The sequence below is a fragment of the Schistocerca cancellata genome, chromosome 6 (assembly GCF_023864275.1).
Source record: "Schistocerca cancellata isolate TAMUIC-IGC-003103 chromosome 6, iqSchCanc2.1, whole genome shotgun sequence".
Lineage (NCBI taxonomy): Eukaryota > Metazoa > Arthropoda > Insecta > Orthoptera > Acrididae > Schistocerca > Schistocerca cancellata.
In genome coordinates, this window is record NC_064631.1 from 243,036,031 (window position 1) to 243,056,296 (window position 20,266).

The following is a 20,266-nucleotide window of genomic DNA, read 5'->3' on the forward strand; positions in this document are numbered from 1 at the left end:
ACAGTCTGGATGATAGACTGATCTGGCCTTGTAACACTAACTAAAACGGCCTTGCTGTGCTGGTACTGCGAACGGCTGAAAACGAGGGGAAACTACAGCCATAATTTTTCTCGAGGACATGCAGCTTTACTGTATGGTTAAATGATGATGGCGTCCTCTTGGGTAAAATATTCCGGATGTAAAATAGTTCCCCATTCGGATCTCCGGGCGGGGACTACTCCAGAGGACGTCGTTATCAGGAGAAAGAAAACTGGCGTTCTACGGATCGGAGCATGGAATGTCAGATCCTTAATCGGGCAGGTAGGTTAGAAAATTTAAAAAGGGAAATGGATAGGTTAAAGTTAGATGTAGTGGGAATTAGTGAAGTTCGGTGGCAGGAGGAACAAGACTTTTGGTCAGGTGAATACAGGGTTATAAATACAAAAGCAAATAGGGGTAATGCAGGTGTAGGTTTAATAATGAATAAAAAAATAGGAGTGCGGGTAAGCTACTACAAACAGCATAGTGAACGCATTATTGTGGCCAAGATAGACAAAAATCCCACGCCTACTACAGTAGTGCAAGTTTATATGCCAACTAGCTCTGCAGATGGCGAAGAAATTGATGAAATGTGTGGTGAGATAAAAGAAATTATTCAGGTAGTGAAGGGAGACGAAAATTTAATAGTCATGGGTGACTGGAATTCAAGAGTAGGAAAAGGGAGAGAAGGAAACATAGTGGGTGAATAAGGATTGGGGGAGAGAAATGAAAGAGGAAGCCGTCTGGTAGAATTTTGCACAGAGCACAACTTCATCGTAACTAACACTTGGTTCAAGAATCATAAAAGAAGGTTGTATACATGGAAGAATCCTGGAGATACTAGAAGGTATCAGATAGATTATATAATGGTAAGACAGAGATTTAGGAACCAGGTTTTAAATTGTAAGACATTTCCAGGGGCAGATGTGGACTCTTACCACAATCTATTGGTTATGAACTGTAGATTAAAACGGAAGAAACTGCAAAAAGGTGGGAATTAAAGGAGATGGGACCTGGATAAACTGAAAGAACCAGAGGTTGTAGAGAGTTTCAGGGAGAGCATAAGGGAACAATTGACAGGAATGGGGGAAAGAAATACAGTAGAGGAAGAATGGGTAGCTATGAGAGATGAAGTAGTGAAGGCAGCAGAGGATCAAGTAGGTAAAAAGATAAGGGCTAGTAGAAATCCTTGGGTGACAGAAGAAATATTGAATTTAATTAATGAAAGGAGAAAATATAAAAATGCAGTAAATTAAGAAGGCAAAAAGGAATACAAACGTCTCAAAAATGAGATCGACAGGAAGTGCAAAATGGCTAAGCAGGGATGGCTAGAGGACAAATGTAAGGATATAAAGGCTTATCTCATTAGGGCTAAGATAGATACTGCCTACAGGAAAATTAAAGAGACCTTTGGAGAAAAGAGAGCCACTTGTATGAATATCAAGAGCTCAGATGGAAACCCAGTTCTAAGCAAAGAAGGGAAAGCAGAAAGGTGGAAGGAGTATATAGAGGGTCTATACAAGGGCGTTGTACTTGAGGACAGTATTATGGAAATGGAAGAGGATGTAGATGAAGATGAAATGGGGGATACGATACTGCGTGAAGAGGTTGGCAGAGCACTGAAAGAGCTGAGTCGAAGCAAGGCCCCGGGAGTAGACAACATTCCATTGGAACTACTGACGGCCTTGGGAGAGCCAGTCCTGACAAAACTCTACCATCTGGTAAGTAAGATGTATGAGACAGGCGAAATACCCTCAGACTTCAAGAAAAATATGATAATTCCAATCCCAAAGAAAGCAGGTGTTGACAGATGTGAAAATTACCAAACTATCAGTTTAATAAGTCACAGCTGCAAAATACTAACGCGAATTCTTTACAGACGAATGGAAAAACTGGTAGAAACCGACCTCGGGGAAGATCAGTTTGGATTCCGCAGAAATATTGGAACATGTGAGGCAACACTGACCCTACGACTTATCTTAGAAGAAAGATTAAGGAAAGGCAAACCTACGTTTCTAGCATTTGTAGACTTAGAGAAAGCTTTCGACAATGTTGACTGGAAACTCTCTTTCAAATTCTAAAAATGGCAGGGGTAAAATGGAGGGAGCGAAAGGCTATTTACAATTTGTACAGAAACCAGATGGCAGTTATAAGAGTTGAGGGGCATGAAAGGGAAGCAGCGGTTGGGAATGGAGTGAGACAAGGTTGTAGCCTCTCCCCGATGTTATTCAATCTGTATATTGAGCAAGCAGTGAAGGAAACAAAAGAAAAATTCGGAGTAGGTATTAAAATCCATGGAGAAGAAATAAAAACTTTGAGGTCCGCCGATGACATTGTAATTCTGTCAGAGACAGCAAAGGACTTTGAAGAGCTGTTGAACGGAATGGACAATGTCTTGAAAGGAGGATATAAGATGAACATCAACAAAAGCAAAACGAGGATAATGGAATGTAGTCGAATTAAGTCAGGTGATGCTGAGGAAATTAGATTAGGAAATGAGACACTTAAAGTAGTAAAGGAGTTTTGCTATTTGGGTAGCAAAATAACTGATGGTGGTCGAAGTAGAGAGGATATGAAATGTAGACTGGTAATGGCAAGGAAAGCGTTTCTGAAGAAGAGAAATTTGTTAACATCGAGTATAGATTTAAGTGTCAGGAAGTCGTTTCTGAAAGTATTTGTATGGAGCGTAGCCATGTATGGAAGTGAAACGGGGACGATAAATAGTTTGGACAAGAAGAGAATAGAATCTTTTGAAATGTGGTTCTACAGAAGAATGCTGAAGATTAGATGGGTAGATCACGTAACTAATGAGGAAGTATTGAATAGAATTGGGGAGAAGAGGAGTTTATTGCACATCTTGACAAGAAGAAGGGACCGGTTGGTAGGACATGTTCTGAGGCATCAGGGGATCACAAATTTAGCATTGGAGGGTAAAAATTGTAGAGGGAGACCAAGAGATGAATACACTAAGCAGATTCAGAAGGATATAGGTTGCAGTAAGTACTGGGAGATGAAGCAGCTTGCACAGGATAGAGTAGCATGGAGAGCTGCATCAAACCAGTCTCAGGACTGAAGACAACAACAACGACAACATGTAGATGCCACTAAATTCACAAGAGCTGCCATACACATAAACACTCAAGACATACATTGTCTTTAGTGAGGCATAACAGATCCTAGATGTTGAAGGTGGACCAGAACAATTGTATCCATTCATATCTCAGGAGAAAGTGTCTTATTTTGCTGGTTGTTACTTCACAGTACAGAAGAAATGCTGTTAACTTGGCCTCTTCTGGGAATTACAAAAGTCCTTTGTCGGTGGCACCTGAAAGCACCTGCAACATGCAAGCTGTACTGTATTTACTCGAATCTAAGCTGCATTTGAAAAATGGGACTTGGAATAAAGGGGGAAAAAAAATTTCCCGAATCTAAGCCGCACTTAAAATTTGAGACTTGGAATTCAAGGGGAGAGAAAAGTTTTAGACCGTACCTCCAAATCGAAACAAAGTTGGTCCATTGTAACATGAGGCACAATTTAAGTCAAATGGATGAAGATACAGTTCCAGTAGTTTGGTTTGAGTCGTAAGCTTAGCAGTTAAGCTTTACCAGAGAGCCATTGCTATGCGTCAGGCGCTCCGTCCTTATTTATATCGGTACTATTCCTTTTTCATGCGCTTCGTCTGGTTTGAATCTGTTGCTTATTTTGCTTTGTTCTGATAAGTGCCATTATCTTTGTTATAGGTGTTTACGTCACTCTAAGCTGAAAATGCATTATTGTACTGTGTCATGCATTGTTTGTCGCATTCTGATAATGAGGGTTTACGACCGTTGCCGCTCGCGGCTTGGCTTGCTTTTGTGTGCGCTACCGCCACTTACAATAAAAAAAATAAAATAAAATAATAGTAATAAAAAAAGAGGAATTGTCTCATTAGCGAAACAATGGCAAGAGACTATTTGTTGTTACTTACACTGCTGCTTTCTTTGATAATGATCAACAAGAACAAAATAATAGCCTGCATGTGATAGAAGATGTTCTGAACGAGAGTTTAGCGTAAAATTTTCTCCGTTTGAAAATCTTTGCAGACGCCTCTTTAGTACATTACATTCTGCACAAAAATTAGAGTCATCTTAGATTTAAAAATCTAGTCAGTTACCGTGCTTCATTTCTGACCGTATCACTATTTAGCATAAAAATAATATTAATATAAATGTGACATGATATGTATATTCTTCCGTGTTTGCTGTTGTCTCAGTCGAGTTTCATAGTTTGTTAGGCAGACAGGATTTAAATGAGATAGCAGCAAACAGGAAAGAATACATAGCATAATGTTTACATTCATATTATTCTTATGGTGAAGAGAATACTGCATGTGATTCACGATTAATAAAAATTCCTATTAGCAACCATCTCTTGACACATTTCGGAAACAGTTCAGAACGTAGAGTTGGCCATTGACATACATCCCAAACAGTCTTGCCAGTCGGATTTTCGTAGTAGAGTTTTAGTGATGCCTTCAAATGCAGAGTGTGTTGTTGTTGTTGTTGTTGTTGTTGTTGTTGCCTTTAGTCCATAGACTGGTTTGATGCAGCTCTCCACACTTTTCTATCCTGTGCAGTGCAGAGTAGCAATGCTTATAAAATAAGAATGAAAATAACTTAGAAATTAAAAGCTGAAATTTAAATCAAAATTTTATTAGGTTTGTAATACATTTTATACGAAATGTTTAAAATATCAGTCATGATTCTGAATCGGTATCACTCGATTCTTTGTTTCTCATTTCTTCATACAGAGTATCGTCCCCCGTGCCATCTACTGCATTGGATATCGAACATTTTTTAAATGCTTGTTGCATAGTCTTATTTGGAACACACTTCCATGCATCATAAATCCATTGGCAAACTTGCGCATTTTAGACGTCTTGTTGGTGTCAGTTGTCTGTCGCTTTTCGAATGTCAGTCTGTGAACATGCATTTAAGCTTGTCCTTAAATGGTTTATTCAAACAGATGTCAAGTGGCTGCAGAATTGATGTCATCCCGCCTGGAATTACTGCCAAGTCCATTTTGCTTTCCTCTAATTTTCATTTTACTGCAGGTGTTGTATGGCCTGTGTATGCATCTAATATCAACAGACTTGTGTAAACCAAGCATTGCGCCAGGACGACGATTCCACATACGCCTAATCCATTCCAGCACCATGTCCTCTGAAAACCACCCAGTTTCGTTTGCTCATACAATTACAGCTTTTGGAAACACTTCCAGTTTCAGTAAAGTCTTTCACTTGAAAACTATGAATGGGGTTAATTTATGTCCATCTGCTGTGCAAGCAAACATGACGGACATCCACTGTTTTTCATCCCCTGATGTAAGAACACTTATTATGTCTTTCTTTCCTTTGGCATCAACCGTATAATTTGATGGCTTGTCAAAATATACGGGAGTTTGGTCAGCGTTTCCTATCTGACCAAGAAGGTATTGCTTTTCTCTGCGCCGCCTAATTATGAAGCGCCGAAATCCCACAAGTTTTTCTTCATAATTTTTCAGCAGCTTCTGTGGAACTAAAGTTCGTTTCCGATGTGAAAACTCCAGTGCTTCATAAACAGATCAAGCCAGCTGCGACTAGCCTTAAAATTTTCGATTTTTTGCTCTCTAGCAATTTCATGTGCCTTAATTTTTAAAATTTTGGCGTTCACAGGCAGGAATTTCTGACGCTGTTCCTTAACAAATTCATTTAAAATCACTTCTAGCACATGATATTGGCCACACTTTGGCCCACTAAATGATTTCCTGCTTCTTGAATATTCAAATAATTTGTCTCTCTGCGGTCACCATCGCCTGACGTTGCTCTTGCCAATTCCATATCGCAGACCTGCAGCACGATTAGAACTTTTTTCCACAAAAGAAATAACTCCCCTCTTGAATTTGAGCCCCAGTGTATCAACTCATACGACAATCCTAAAGCCTTGTGCATTGTTGGTATTTTTGTGTAAGGAAATTTATTTTGTTGCTACGAATTCTTGAAAGGCTGCTACATTCGAGAGATGAGCAATACAGAATTTCTATTTACTTCTTTGGATAATGTATGAAAATGCAGTGGTCAAAACTCGGGGCGGAGAAAAAAGCTCGTCTTGTACTTTTTTTTAATTTATTTTACTTACACGGCTGAATGACCAAGCTGTCCATCGCCCTTCTGCTCTACATATCCAAAAAGGGTAGTTGCCTTTCCTCTCATTCTCTTCAGTAAATACAGGGTGTCCCACTCAAACCTCCCTGATTTCAAAGACCCAGGGAAAATAACCCACAGTACATACAACAATTAAAAATGCACCACATTGTAGAGTATCTGAAAGAATTTATTTATTTATCATCAGTAGACCTCTACATGTGAACCATTTGTAGCACGAAGAATATCGAGTCTATATTTAATTTCTTGCCAAGTTCTTTGTAACGTGTCCTTTGTTATTGTTGCAATCGCATTAGCAGTACGATGTCGCAATGTAGGAATATCGTCCACTTTGGTCACGTACACATGGTCATTCACGAATCCCCACATGAAGAAATCAAGCGGCATAATGTTGGGTGAATGTGGTGGCCAGGCAATGGGTCCTCCGTGTCTGATCCAACAATTGGGAAACTTCCTATCCAAGAACTTGCGAACAGCCATTGATCAATGCGGTGAAGATCCATCTTGTTGAAAAATGATATTGGGTTGCAAGTCTCTTATCTGAGGGTACACAAACATGTTCCAACATGTCTAAATACACTGACACATTCACTGTTTGTTCTGCAAAGAAGAACGGTCCAACAATCCTGTCATGCATTAGCCCACACCAGTCATTTAGTTTGGAGCTATCATGAACATATTTAATGACAACGTGCAGATTTTGTGAACCCCAAATCCAAACATTATGCCTATTAAGCCTTCATGATAGATGAAAGGTTGCCTCATTTGATAATAAACATATTTCCAAATAAACATCTTTCCAGGAAGCTGGCATCCATATCAATACGCTGCAGCATATCCGCAGCAAATTGTTGTCGGCGTGATTTATTGTTTGGCATCAGATGTTGCAGAATTTGCACTTTGTAAGCACGCATACGAAGACGCTGGTGAACTACACGATGCAATGTTGATTGAGGTACATCAGGTTGCCTAGATGCTTAATGAATTGACTTCTGTAGGCTTCTGAGAAGCATTTGATATCCTCCACTGTCTCTTCTGAAACTCCGTAACATGCACTGCCAGAATGTTTCAGAACACTTCCTGTGACAGAAACTTCCTATATCATTCCTTAATTGTTTTCACATCAGGTGGATCACACTCATACGTAAGACGATAATTTCTTTGCACAGTAATCGGCGATTTTGTTTCTGCAAACCACATTACTGCTTGTGTGCACTGCTGTAGAGTCGCCATTTTCCTTTCAGGCAACCATGCTGCTCTCTGGCGACGATACTTGGCATTTCTGACGTGGGAATATAAATTCTTTGAGATGCTCTACAATGTGGTGCCATTTTTGACTGTCATATCTACTATGGTTTTTCTCTCCTGGGTTCTTGAAATCAGGGAGGTTTGAGTGGGACACCCAGTATAATGTTGGGACGAGCATCATTCATGTGATCCACACCATTGTTGCAATGCACCCTCTCCATGAGGCCATATACAAATGTGTTATAGCTGTACTGGATGAAGTAAGACAGTTGAAGTTCTGAAAAATATTTCAGAACTCTCCAGGAAGAAGTTTATGGCAGCTACCAGTTGTTCAGTACCTATTGCTGTTCCATTCATCCTCTCATAATACTCGTCGTATTCCTAAAGAATATGCTCAAAATACAGCTTGAAAAGATTAAGGTTTAGTGAACATGTCTTCATATTTGAATTTCCTCATGAAAGAGATGAGCAATATCAGGGGGACAGAGTTAGTAGGGTATGGTGGTAGGAATTGGCCTACGAGCAAAGACAAACACAGGTGGTAATTCAAATGTAGTGCCAGCCCCTTGTGCCACTTGATTTAATGCAGACGTGGTGGACCAGATCTGCTACAAGCTGTCCAACTTCCTGTACTGTGCATGTTTCATGTGTCACTCAAGTCTTCCTCCAGAAGGTTCCAGATGATAATACTTCATCTATATAATGAGAACACTGTGCAAACCCTGGCAGTCAGTTGTTGCACTTTTAAAGGTCATGGTGATGACTGCTGTTGGAAGCTTCAGAATTTGCTTTAAAATTATGCAACATGATTACAATGGAGTCTTTTTTTCACCTTCAGTTTATTTAAGTAATAACTTCCTCAGTTGTCTGTTTAAATATTTATTTAAATTATGAAACAGTGGGAACTCAACATCTCCTCTCTATGGTAAGTAGCAATCATTCGTAATATTATCATTATTTAAACTAAGAATTTATATCAATATAAGTGAAGCATTTTTAGGATTACACTCTTTGAAAGTAAAGTTGCTATACAGATCATGCTAACATCAAACACAGTTCCACTTTGAATTTTTGAAGCCATCAACCCTAATTTCTTTGCACTGTTTTGTAAGTTTTGTCAACCAGTTTTGTTTTTTGTGGATATGGTCCTTTTTTTCCAACTATTTACTGGCACTACTATGGCTTAATTATAACATTTGTTACTTCCCAGTATAGATTATGTGAAATATTCAATGTAGTTAACTATACATGCTTACACTTTTTTATATTTTTATAACTCTTGCTATTTTTCGTCTTTAAGGTCGACATCGCTGTGACTGCCAAGCTAGCAAACATGGGCTTATTAACAACTGTCTGCATTGTGGCAGAATAGTTTGTGAACAAGAAGGCTCTGGACCTTGCTTTGTTTGCAAAAACTTGGTGAGAAATTATTGGCATGGATCAAATTAACAATGCTGTTGTTATTAGTGCTATTGTTGTTTATCATTATTGCGGCAACTAATATTTTTGTTATAAGATTACATCGAATAAAATTACTTATTTTGCAGATTAGATTTCAAGTAAGGCATTCCTTGACTGGATGGTTTTGATCATCTTCACCATCTTGCAGATATGCTGAATGGGATGACAAAGTTGTTAAGTCACTAAACTCACATTTGGGAAAACAACCAGGGTTCAGTCTTCTTTCAGCTGCTCAGATTTATGTGGTTTTCCTAAATTGCTTGAGGGATGTTAGATGGTTCCTTTGAAAACCGGAAACAATTTATTTCCCAATCCACCCTATCCAATTTCAACTTGTTCTCTGTTTCCACTGACCTTGCAAGTGATGACACTGTAAACATAAATCTTTCTTCCTTCCATTCAAAGGCAGACATTCTTCTGTGGACAGTTCTTTAGTTGCCAGTTGACTGCTCTTGAAAAAAAATCACATTCCATTTGTGAAGACGGTGATTGACTAACTGTAAGGTGTTTATTTGACACAATTTCTTTTTCCATGATTCGAATACCTAAATCACAGCTGGGTAATGGGAACTAAGATATGCAAAGTTTTGAGATATTATTGACAGAAGGAACAATTCAAATCCATTCCTATAGAATTAATATGTTATGACATCTCATTGAAGAGAGAAATCAGATTTGATTGTAAACAGTTAACCTCTCACTGTATAAAATTTGATTGTATGATTTTGTTATTACAAGACATTTGAGAGGTGATATGTTAATCTGTATAGGGTTGTATGTTTGCTCAGCTGGTATTCAGCATTCGGTAACTTCGCAGTTGTTCAGTGATGGTTGTCGTCCTGCTGTTGAAGGATATAATGAATATATGTCATATAATGTACACCGTACTACAGTAATTCATGTTTGAACTCTTGATTTTTATTTATAATCAGTGATCCTTGGCTGATGATTAGCTTTTTCACAAGCAAGAGTCAAGGCTTGCAAACTACATTCATTAGCATGATATTACACAGTTCTCTAATGACAACAACTCATTACATGTTATTGATGTTTTGATACCTAACCACTGACTAACTGATAATACAGTAGTTGCGTACTATCGATGTTGATGTTGAATTCAAACTAATGACTGACTGTGGAGACATGTGCCAGGCCTATTTGTAGACAACCGTAATATCAAAAATTATAAAATGTTTGAATATAGCCCAATTACATTTTGAATTCTAACATAAAAATCAGGAAAATTAAAAAATATAAAGATACAATAGGCTAAAGAGCAAGTTTAACTATGAGCTGTATAACTAAAAAAGGCAGAGTTATAGGTACTATTTTATGAGTCTGGTTTCTATGTGTGTTAGGATTTCCAAAGCCCATCATAAAGTTTTGAGAAAGTTAAGTTTTCCTAGTTGAATAATTAACAAACTAACACATTATTCTATTGAAAGTAGGCATTTTTGGAATCAGAAAAATGTGGGCTACAAAAATCTGGTACTGAATTTTTGAAAGAAGTATAGTTTAGTATTGGAACATTCTGGAACCTGAAAATTTGAATATGAATAACTTGAGACGTGATTTTTCTGGAAAACATAAAATGTTTGTTGAAAAGACGAGAATAAGGACTTTCAAATGTGCTATGTCAGTTTAAAAACAATAAATTATTTGCTCAATGAAAATTTCTTCACCTTCAGCTGATTTAAGAGTATCATAAATCATGAACTTTCTTTTAAAGAAAACATTTCCATAAGGACCAGATGTACAGCTATCATTAGTAGTCTGAAAACTATCCTGTGAATAATAAACTTTTATGAAATTCAGCATGAATAAAAAATTAACTTGCGTGTAACTATCACCTTAAAGAGAGAGAAATAGTAGTCAGAAATGACATAAAAACAAGTAGGATTTCCTCCCCCGTGTTCTGTTACACTGTCTGTGGGTGTTGCTTATTCATGCAGGCAGCCTCTTCCTCAGTAGTTTCTCTATGTTGAGTAGGTTCTGTTTCGGACCTTCCTAACCTAGATATGTTGAGGTAGGTGCCTGTAATTGTATGTACATATTCACTCAACTATGCTACCTTGCAGTGAGTGATGGCAGAGCAATGATAACCTTGTGGTATCTCTTGTCAAATCTGTGGAACATAGTGTTGTCATAGATTCGTGTGTGTGAAATTTCAATTGTGAGTAAAATTATTTAAATAACAAAAACATTAGCTATCTTGTGTACCCCGTCCTGTACATAGAAAATGTTTTATTGTACTCCACACTTTCATCAAATTGTTTGCAGTTGATTCCATATTTCTGACAATACCAGTTGTCACAAATACACCTTGTTCAAGTGTAAACTTTGTTATTACAAGACTAGTTTTTAGATTGGTGTATATATATGATTATTAAATGTCTAGAAATATCATTGGCAGCACAACTGAAAGACTTCCATTGCTATTTAATTGATCTTAACAAAATCTTACCATAGAAACACATTTTGCATAATTTTGTTAACTGTTTTTACTTGGTTTCTGATAGTATACAACATTTAAACACTATCAACAAGAATATTGCATCAGAAGAAAGATTCACTCAAGAAAACTATAAAGTTATGACCCAGTGCCACACTTATGTTGAATGCCTCAACTCATTAATTTGCCAGTGCTGTGTCCTCCTTAAGTCAGTTCCTGAAATGAGATCATCTCTCTCTGACATCCTCCCCACACCACCCATTCCCACCTTCCTTCACCATCCTAATCTCTCAACATTCTTGTCAAACCTTATGATTTTTCCAGACCACTTTCCCTATACCCCGAGGTTCCTACCCCTCCAATCATTTCCAAAGTAAAACCTGCCCCTGCACTCACCCACTACCATTTAATCTAGCGTCATCTTTGGCGAATTACATTTTATCAAATGAAGACCAAACTGTTATTCAACAACCAACACAAGTTCACTGCACAATGTTTTGTTACCGGATGTAACTAAATTCCCTGACAGACATTGAGGACTTGTAATGGGGATAAATATGGTTAACCCTTTCACTGCTACAGATGTGTGCTTTGCATTCTGTGCTGAGGCAGCTTTTGTTAAGGCTGTATTGCTTGCCAAATGCTGGTGCCTGTGCTGGGAGATGGTATTCTGGTCAATATGAAATACTTTTACATCCAATATTTTGAAAACTATTAGGTGAAAAAATTTAATTGTCCTGTATGCAAGAAATGATCTTCCGCTACAAGACGGCTATTAGAGTTGACAGTTTCTTTCTATAAAACATGCCACTAAATTGTAGAATACTGTAGTTCGAGAGGAAGGCAGCAAAATTAGCTTTACTTAGGAAAATGGCTATTAGAGTTGACTGGTTCTTTCTATAAAACAGTGCCTCTAAACTGTAGAATACTGTAGTTCGAGAGTAAGGCAACAAAATTAGCTTTACTTAGGTGACAAAGGAGCACCATGCATGAATTGTATGAAGAGAGGAATTTCGCAAATTATATCATCAATTATTAAGATCGCCATACAAATTCTTCAAATGTGTGTGGATGAATAGAGTGACGTTTGACTATCTCATCAATAAATTAAAGACAATTATTTCTTAGATGACCAAGAAGTTTCAACAGCCAAAGAGCATGGAAGAATGACCAAATATCTTAAATAAGGAAGAAGGAGTGCTGTTCCGTAAGAGGTCTCCGTGGTGTAGCTAGCATCTTCGGCTACTAATCATGAGTGCAGTTTTGTTAGGTGGAAGAATGACCGACTGTTGTAAATAAGGAAGAATGAGTGCAATTCTGTAAGAGGTCTCTGTGGTGTAACGGTGGTGTCTTCAGCTACTAATAATGAGTGCAGTTTTGTATAAGGGCTATGTGGTGTAATGGTAGTGTCTTCGGCTACTAATCAGGATCATTGTTCAGTACTGGGTTCGGCCTTGGCTACAGTCCTGTCACCAATTCTGTACGTTAAGTTTTGTCTGTACTGTTTACACTGCACCTCAAAGTACATTTTCAAGGTTTTTCCAAAGTACTTGATCTTCAAGTGCGGACACACCTATTCCAGTATATCACACATATTAAATTAATAAAAAAACATTAGATTCTTCCTTTGTGCGGCCGTATTGTCCGTAGCTGCTTTACAATTCCTGGGGGTATTTTTGTTCCATCGTTACAACTACAAGAAAGTGCATGTTTTTCTCACCACACACATTTCACTTTATTGAAGTAAAGCATCATCAGTGCTCTGTGGTGTCTAAAACATAAAAAAATGCATTGTTCTGCAAAGCAGTGAAAAATTAGACAGCAAGAATCAGTGTCTAATGAAGAAAGAAACTGAAGACATGCTAGCAGAGCATTTCCCAATGAAGCCGAAAAAGCAAGCGGAAATTATCGTAAGTGAAACAAACAAATTGCTAACGAACTGTTTTTCAATCTTAAAAACGCCTTTAATCGCAGACCATGGATGATGTCTTACCTCAATAAAGTGAAATGTATCAGGTAAGGAAAACACCCATTTTCTTGTAGTTACGGAAAAAAATCCTTATAATAAAACAAATGAACAACAATGAAATTTCACTGATATTTGATTGTTGGGAATGTAATTCATCAGCAATCAGTGTTAACCAAACATTTCAATTAATCTAAATAGTCTGCATATGTAAGGCATACAAAATGTTTAAGAAGAAAGTGAAGATATTTTTTTTTTTTAGAAAGCATGATCTTATTGACACCTCACTCATTTGTTTTCTTAGTGACTTCAGTTCTTGAAATTCCAAAATTTAGTACTTGGTTTGAAGGAAGCCTTTTTAACAGTTAACTGCAACATCAGTGTATCTTTTATGTGTAAGATAGCTAGGGGTTGAATAGATGAATTTTTTGACACTTCATTCTCATAGCTAGCAGCAGCAGTTTGTGAAACATTCCAGTTTTTCCTCAAATCAATTATTAAGTTTTCCTTAAGTAAGCTGATTACTTTCAAGCACTTAAATATGCCAGTCACTTTGATATTCCATTTGCCCATTTCTAACTCTTTGTTTGGCTATGAAAATTCAGACATTGTGTAATCTGTAGAGCGTCTTGTTTTCGTTCAGCTCAAACCTTTGACAAGTGTTACTCATATGAAAAAATATGCTCTTTTTCGCGTACTCTCCCTTCCAAAAAACCTCCTATTGATGTCTTGAACTGCTTATGAAGTAAAACAATTTTTATCATCACTTGATTCCCATTGCACAGGAAGGATGCGGGAGCACCACAAGTGACATGTCCGCTGTTATGACAACCAATATCTGGAGAATGAAGAGAGATATCATTTCGCTCTCAACTTTAAATACAATTTCAGTATGTTGGCTATATTTCGTGTTCAATAATATATGGCCTAAAATGAACTATACACAAAATCAACGAGATGCGACCTAAGGCATCAAGCTGTAAAAAGTGGAAGAATCAAATTTTTTCACCAAATAGTTCTCTTAAAATTGAGTGATAAGTATTTTGTAGCAGCCGACGTGTACACTTCAGTGCTCTGCCAAAAAGACCCGTAGCTGTTACTTTCACTATCATATGTGATGCAGCGACAAGATTCAAGCATGTTTGAATTAAAACACAGCTGTTTGTTGCAGAGGACAGACAGCGTCATGGACGTTGCTCACCTATGACACTTCCATAGCTATACCTGTGGCTATGTTTTGTCGTGTGAAGATGTGTGTTGTCGGTTGCTTCTGTTGCTTATATAGGATGCATCCTTACAGTCTGATGTCTTCACCCGATAAAGAACTGAATTTCTTTTCATTATACATCATATATTCAGCACTGCATCAAATTAAGTGAAACACTGCTCGAAATTTTAAAGAGTTTGCAGAGGTAAAAGTGCCTTGTGTAAACATCGTGTATGGTTGACTTTAGGACATACACTTCAGTGATGAACTGTAGATAAAATATCAAAATTTTATTTAAATTTGAGAACAGAATGATCTCATTTTGTTCTTGAGTTATTGTATTTTATATCTGAAGGACATCGGACGATGCACCCTTTCATGTCCTTGCATAAGGCTAACTGTATGGTCATAATAATCGTCATATCATAAACGAGTTATTTTGCAAATAATATCATGCAGTTATTTCCATATGTTGTATGATAAATATTCGAAACTTCATTCACTGATCACCTTCATCCTGTGCCTACTAAGGTTTATTTACATGCCATTTAGTTAAGTTTGTGATATGCCCAGAGGGGGTTGTACCTGCTGTTGGGCTTGTGGTATTTGTTCATACTGTACTACTTGTAATAGTAATCATTCACTACAGTACAGAATGCAGGCTGTATGTGCATTTTATTTTTAGTGTGTTGCTGTTAACCATTGTGATCTACACATTTTCAGAATAGGCTGACATGATGTTACTCTGTACAACGAAGCTCTGTGCAATTTGAGGGGGGGGGCTGCTCCTCAGTTGTAAGTGGAGTGTTTCCTACACCACCAGAAACTTTTACAACCTCTCTTTGCTACAGTGTACCAGTGGGACTTAGAGACATGTACATTCACCACCTGCAGGGCTGACTGTGGTTCTCCACAGTGATGCAACACATCAGAGTTTGAACAGACTGTGTTCCATGCAGTGGAAGAGGACACGGTGATGAGTATCAGAGACATAGCATGTAGACTGCATATGGATCACCAAACCATCTGTCATGTTCACAAACCGCTGCTACCGTTGTACTACCCCTAGAAGGTACATGCAATGCACCCACAGGATTTTGCGTCAAGAGTGCATTTCTGCAGGTGGTTCTTGCACCATTGTGTGGACAAGCCCAACTTCACATGGTGGATCCTTTACATGGATAAAACCAAGTTAATTTAGGAAAGTGTTTTCAATTCCCACAACAGTCATTTGTAGGCTAATGAAAACTCGTGTGCTTCACATCCCTGTGGGTTTCAGGAACGATTTGGTCAAAACATTTGGCAGGGTTCCTGGATTGGCATGTGATTGGGCTGTACCTTCTTCCCCCACATATCGTGGGTGCCGTGTACTTGCAACTCCTTGACGTCGTGCTGCATGGGCTCTTGGAAGATGTTCCATTGCATGTGCTTCAAAATGTGGTTCCTGCATGATGACACACCACCTCATTTTTCACATGTGGACAGAGATTGTCTGGATTGGTGATTTGGGCAACAGTGGATAGATCGTGATGGCCAGATTGCTTGGCCTGCATGTTCTTCTGACTTTAATCCAGTAGATTACTACCTGGGGGATCACATGAAATCCTTGATTTATAAGGCCCCTGTGACATCTGAGGAAGACCTACTGGCATGGGTTATGGCTGTAGCAGATGCTGGAGGACCAGGGATTGCTGATCATGTGTACTGGAACACGGTAAGGAAGTACTGTATCCGTATCTGTACTGATGTCGGTGGTCTTCACTCAAACCCTATTTGTAAATGGACCGAGACGACAAGCAACATTAGTCAGAGAGCAATGTGCGTTGTGGTATTTTGCATGTAGTGGGAAATGGTATGTTTCTGGACATGCGTTCCAATGCTAAAATTGACCGGCTTGGTCCCCACTACAAGTCCTCAAAGTCTGTAAAAGGAATTAATTTACACCCATATAAATAACAACCAATACTAAACTAACTAAGTGCATGAATGGATATAGAAGAACTGACTGTCGTGGGGGACACCCAGAACCCAGTTGCCACGTATCAATCAAGGGACCCGAGTCCCTGCTATGCCACACAAGCTATATCAATCCGCCTGCCTGAGACTTCTTTCTCCAATCTCTGGAGATGTTATCCCACCCTCTAACATATCCTCACATTTCAACACCTGCTGGATTTAATGTCTGTTAACATACAATCATCCATCTCTGTGTTCAGTATTGTTATTTTTTATTATGTTTTATATATTTTATTGGTTTTTATATTCTCATCCCCCCTCCCCGTCTCTTTCATTCTCTTTTCCTCATAGTTCTTAATTGGATTGTTCACTTCATTTTTCTTCTGCTTAATCCATCTTTACTCCTCACTCTGCTCTTCTGCCATCTCTGGACTGAAATTGTCACAATGCTTACTATTGTAGTATTTTTGACCACTTACTTTCTCTGGCACCTCCTTCATCTTTGTCTTACTTTCACCATCCAACGTGTGGGTCCCCCTCACACTGGCATCTGAGTGACATCCCCCTCTTTTCTAACCTTCCCCAACAAATCCCTCTTTCCTCCCCAAGGTAGAAACTAATAATATTGAAAGCTAGGGCAGTTTCTTGTACTTTTATATGTGAATAGCAGCAGTACTTAGATTTTCCCCGTTTCAAGTTAAGTATTGACAAGTCATTCTGTCTTGGAATATTTTTAGTTTTCAGCAAGAATATTATTGTGTAGTTTTATATCTTTTTGTTACTGTCTCATGCACTTTGAATTCAAAATTTTGTATAGGTTTGCACACAAGAGCAGCAGCAAGTGCTAAATGCAGGTTCTAAACAGTCTGATTATTTGTACAAGAAGCTCCTGGAACAGAAGCCTCAGGGATTGGAAAATGCTATACAACAGAGAAACCGCCTGTTGGAGTATGACAGAACAAGGTAAATCCCATGTGTGTGTAATTTACCAATTTAAATTGTATTACAGTTTCCACAAGAGAGCTTTGCCAATGACAGAAAATAGTCATGTGCAGTGTAACAAATCTGTGTGGTAAATTTGAAAGAGGAAGAAAAACAGAGCATAGAAATCGTAGAGGCTATAATTATGCAGTGTAAAGCATCACTGGATAGGAAAGTGAGGTATAAATCTAAAAATGTAGTGATCATTTACCGCCTGTTTGAAATATAATAGACATGAACATATTTCTTTCATTGTATACTCCAGATGTGGTACTAATGACCACACAACAAGAGCATCATTATTTGCCCTGTTTGTGGTATTAGTTATGCATGACTGTGTCGTAAGAACACTGGTAGAGGTTGGGCCTGAACTTACAACTGCCAACCTTAGCATACCATTACACTGTAGCTGTTACCAAGTGGTTTGTATTCCATTTTGCTTTGTGCTGTGCATTGCACATTTTCTTATTTTTAAATGAGTGGAGAGAATAATCCTGGTCCACTACAAGTTTCAAGCACAATTATCGCAGCACCAGAATGAATCAGCAATCATTATGACCATGTGTCAGTTCTGCTTTTGTGGAAGCAAGCATGAATGTAGGCTGCCAGCCCTTTGAGGGGGGGGGGGGGAATTTGTTTCCCTGCACTGCTCTTCTCCCCTTGGGCAGTCTAATTTTTGTTTCTTTTTAGCCATGGCTAACTGCCATGTTATAATATCCACACGCTACCGCAACCAGTCACATTGTTTGTGTTATAGTTTACATTAGTTTATTGAGCCCACTGATGCTTATCAGGCACCAAGGTATACAAATTCTTAAATACTAACCAAACAAACTGGCATCAGATAAGTTAATCTGTTACTTATTTCCCATCTACAAGGTCCTTGTTGGATTTTTAGCGCACACATCTCCTTTTGTTTATCTTAAGACTGCTGTGATAGTCATGCTTCTATCCTCATTTTGTTTTGTGCCATGTTGTATTGTTTTACACTGTTTTTAATATCACTTTAATCTTGGTGCAGTTCATATCGCCTTAACAGATTGTTAGCGCATTGAAATAACACCATAATATCGCACCATAAAATCACAGTGTAACTACAAACTTTAGAAACTCCATAAGTGAGTGGCAGCCATCATTAGAGCTACCTCTCATATTTTTAAAGCACAGTTTTATTATTGTCTCTTGTGGCTAATAATGCGCTCATGCATGTCATATCTGGCTTGTTACCACAAACTACTTTTTCTTTCTTTCTTTCCTTAGGGGCATTTCTAAGCTTTCAGGCCCTTACGTCGTATTTTGAAAATCTTATTTTTGTGCAATTACTTACTAACTTCATTTTCACTGATTGTCTCACCTCACATCCCTTTTGTGAGTATGTGTGTGCCAAATGTGGGGTCCCAAGCCATTTCAGTATATCTCTCTTTCCCGTGCTTCAGTCTTACTTTCTGTCTGTATCTTCCCTCTGCCTGGTCTTTAGGACAGATTCCCTGCTGCCAACCTAGCTTGCTCATAGGGCTTCATTTATGCCTTTTGCCACTTTGTATATTTATTTTACACCACCTATTTAGTTAACTCATTAGGTTCCCACATCTGGGTTTGACCTCTGCCTTTCAAAAAATTTTTACGGAAGTGTGGGCCATGCTGTGCAAGGAATGTTGTCCAATACCCAATGTGGTAGCCAGTCCATGTTGAAAGGGGGGGGGGGGGGGGGGAGGTCATCAGTTACCCATGGCGGTAGCCTGCTGGCTACACAGGGAATGCATTATTGATGCATGAATTGTTAGCCCCTTGCTCGTGCTGATGAGTAGGAGCCTGTCCATTTGGGAACATCAGTTTCCTGGGCAGTAACATGTATTACCCACCCTTGATGTGAAGCCTTAAATGTCAACACTTCAGGCATACACCTTCCTGGTACATGGACAATCTAATTTGTGGAGACTTTGGTCACTTCATGAAAACTCATAATGTCAGCAACCACCTTTCTGTGTAAACTGTGAAGATAACCATCTTTCCTGGCCCCCAAGTGTGCTACCCTAATTAAGGAACATAAAATACAGGAACTTAAGGTATCTGATTGCCTCTAATATTTTGGCACTTGGAAAAAAGCACAGTCACTTTCATCCCATCCCAGTGGTATTGCGTGTGGGTCATTGGCACTACCTCGAATACTTACTCCCTTCGTTCCCTCAAAGTTGACCTCTGGTAGCCAACAAGTAAATTAGCCCATAGATGAAATAGGCACTCTCACCTGTTCCTGCAGCACCTTGACTCCCCACATCTGGCCAGAGAAGCAGCATCTTCCTCTGGGATTTACTGGTGAGAGGACTCCCTTTAGAGAACCCTCTCCCTGGACATCTGTGTACTAGCAACACAGCTCAAAGTGCAACAACCAGCAATGCCTTGAAAGTTTTCCAACCCTCTGCAAGAGAGAGAGAGAGAGAGAGAGAGAGAGAGAGAGAGAGAGAGAGAGAGAGAGAGGAGGAGGCTACTTTAGTGGCTCCAAAGGCACTGAAACGCCCCATGTCATTTTGCCACTGAACCATTGGTCATTGATTCTGTTCGTCCCTACTGATGACAAATTGCATTGGGCTTTCCAAAGGGCCAGTTGGCAGTTGTATACCTTTGCCATTACCTTCTTCACCTCTCCATCAGATGACATCAACGAAATCGTCAAAGACTCCTGTGTGTGATCACCTGCACCTCTGAAACTGTTATTCCCCATTTTTCAAGTCCCATCCATCAGCAGTCGGTACCACAGTGGACTGAAGACACTGCAACAGTTATTCAGGATCATA

At 38.7% G+C, this 20,266-nt stretch overlaps 1 protein-coding gene across 1 annotated transcript in view; it reads left to right on the plus strand.

Moving 5' to 3' along the window:
- Positions 1-20,266, plus strand: part of LOC126191062 (activating signal cointegrator 1) — a 136,647-nt gene that overhangs the window by 59,539 nt on the left and 56,842 nt on the right. The window contains exons 5-6 of the mRNA XM_049931779.1: positions 8,749-8,867; positions 17,308-17,453. Of these exons, the coding sequence (XP_049787736.1) occupies positions 8,749-8,867; positions 17,308-17,453 (265 nt within the window). The remainder of the gene's footprint in view (positions 1-8,748; positions 8,868-17,307; positions 17,454-20,266) is intronic.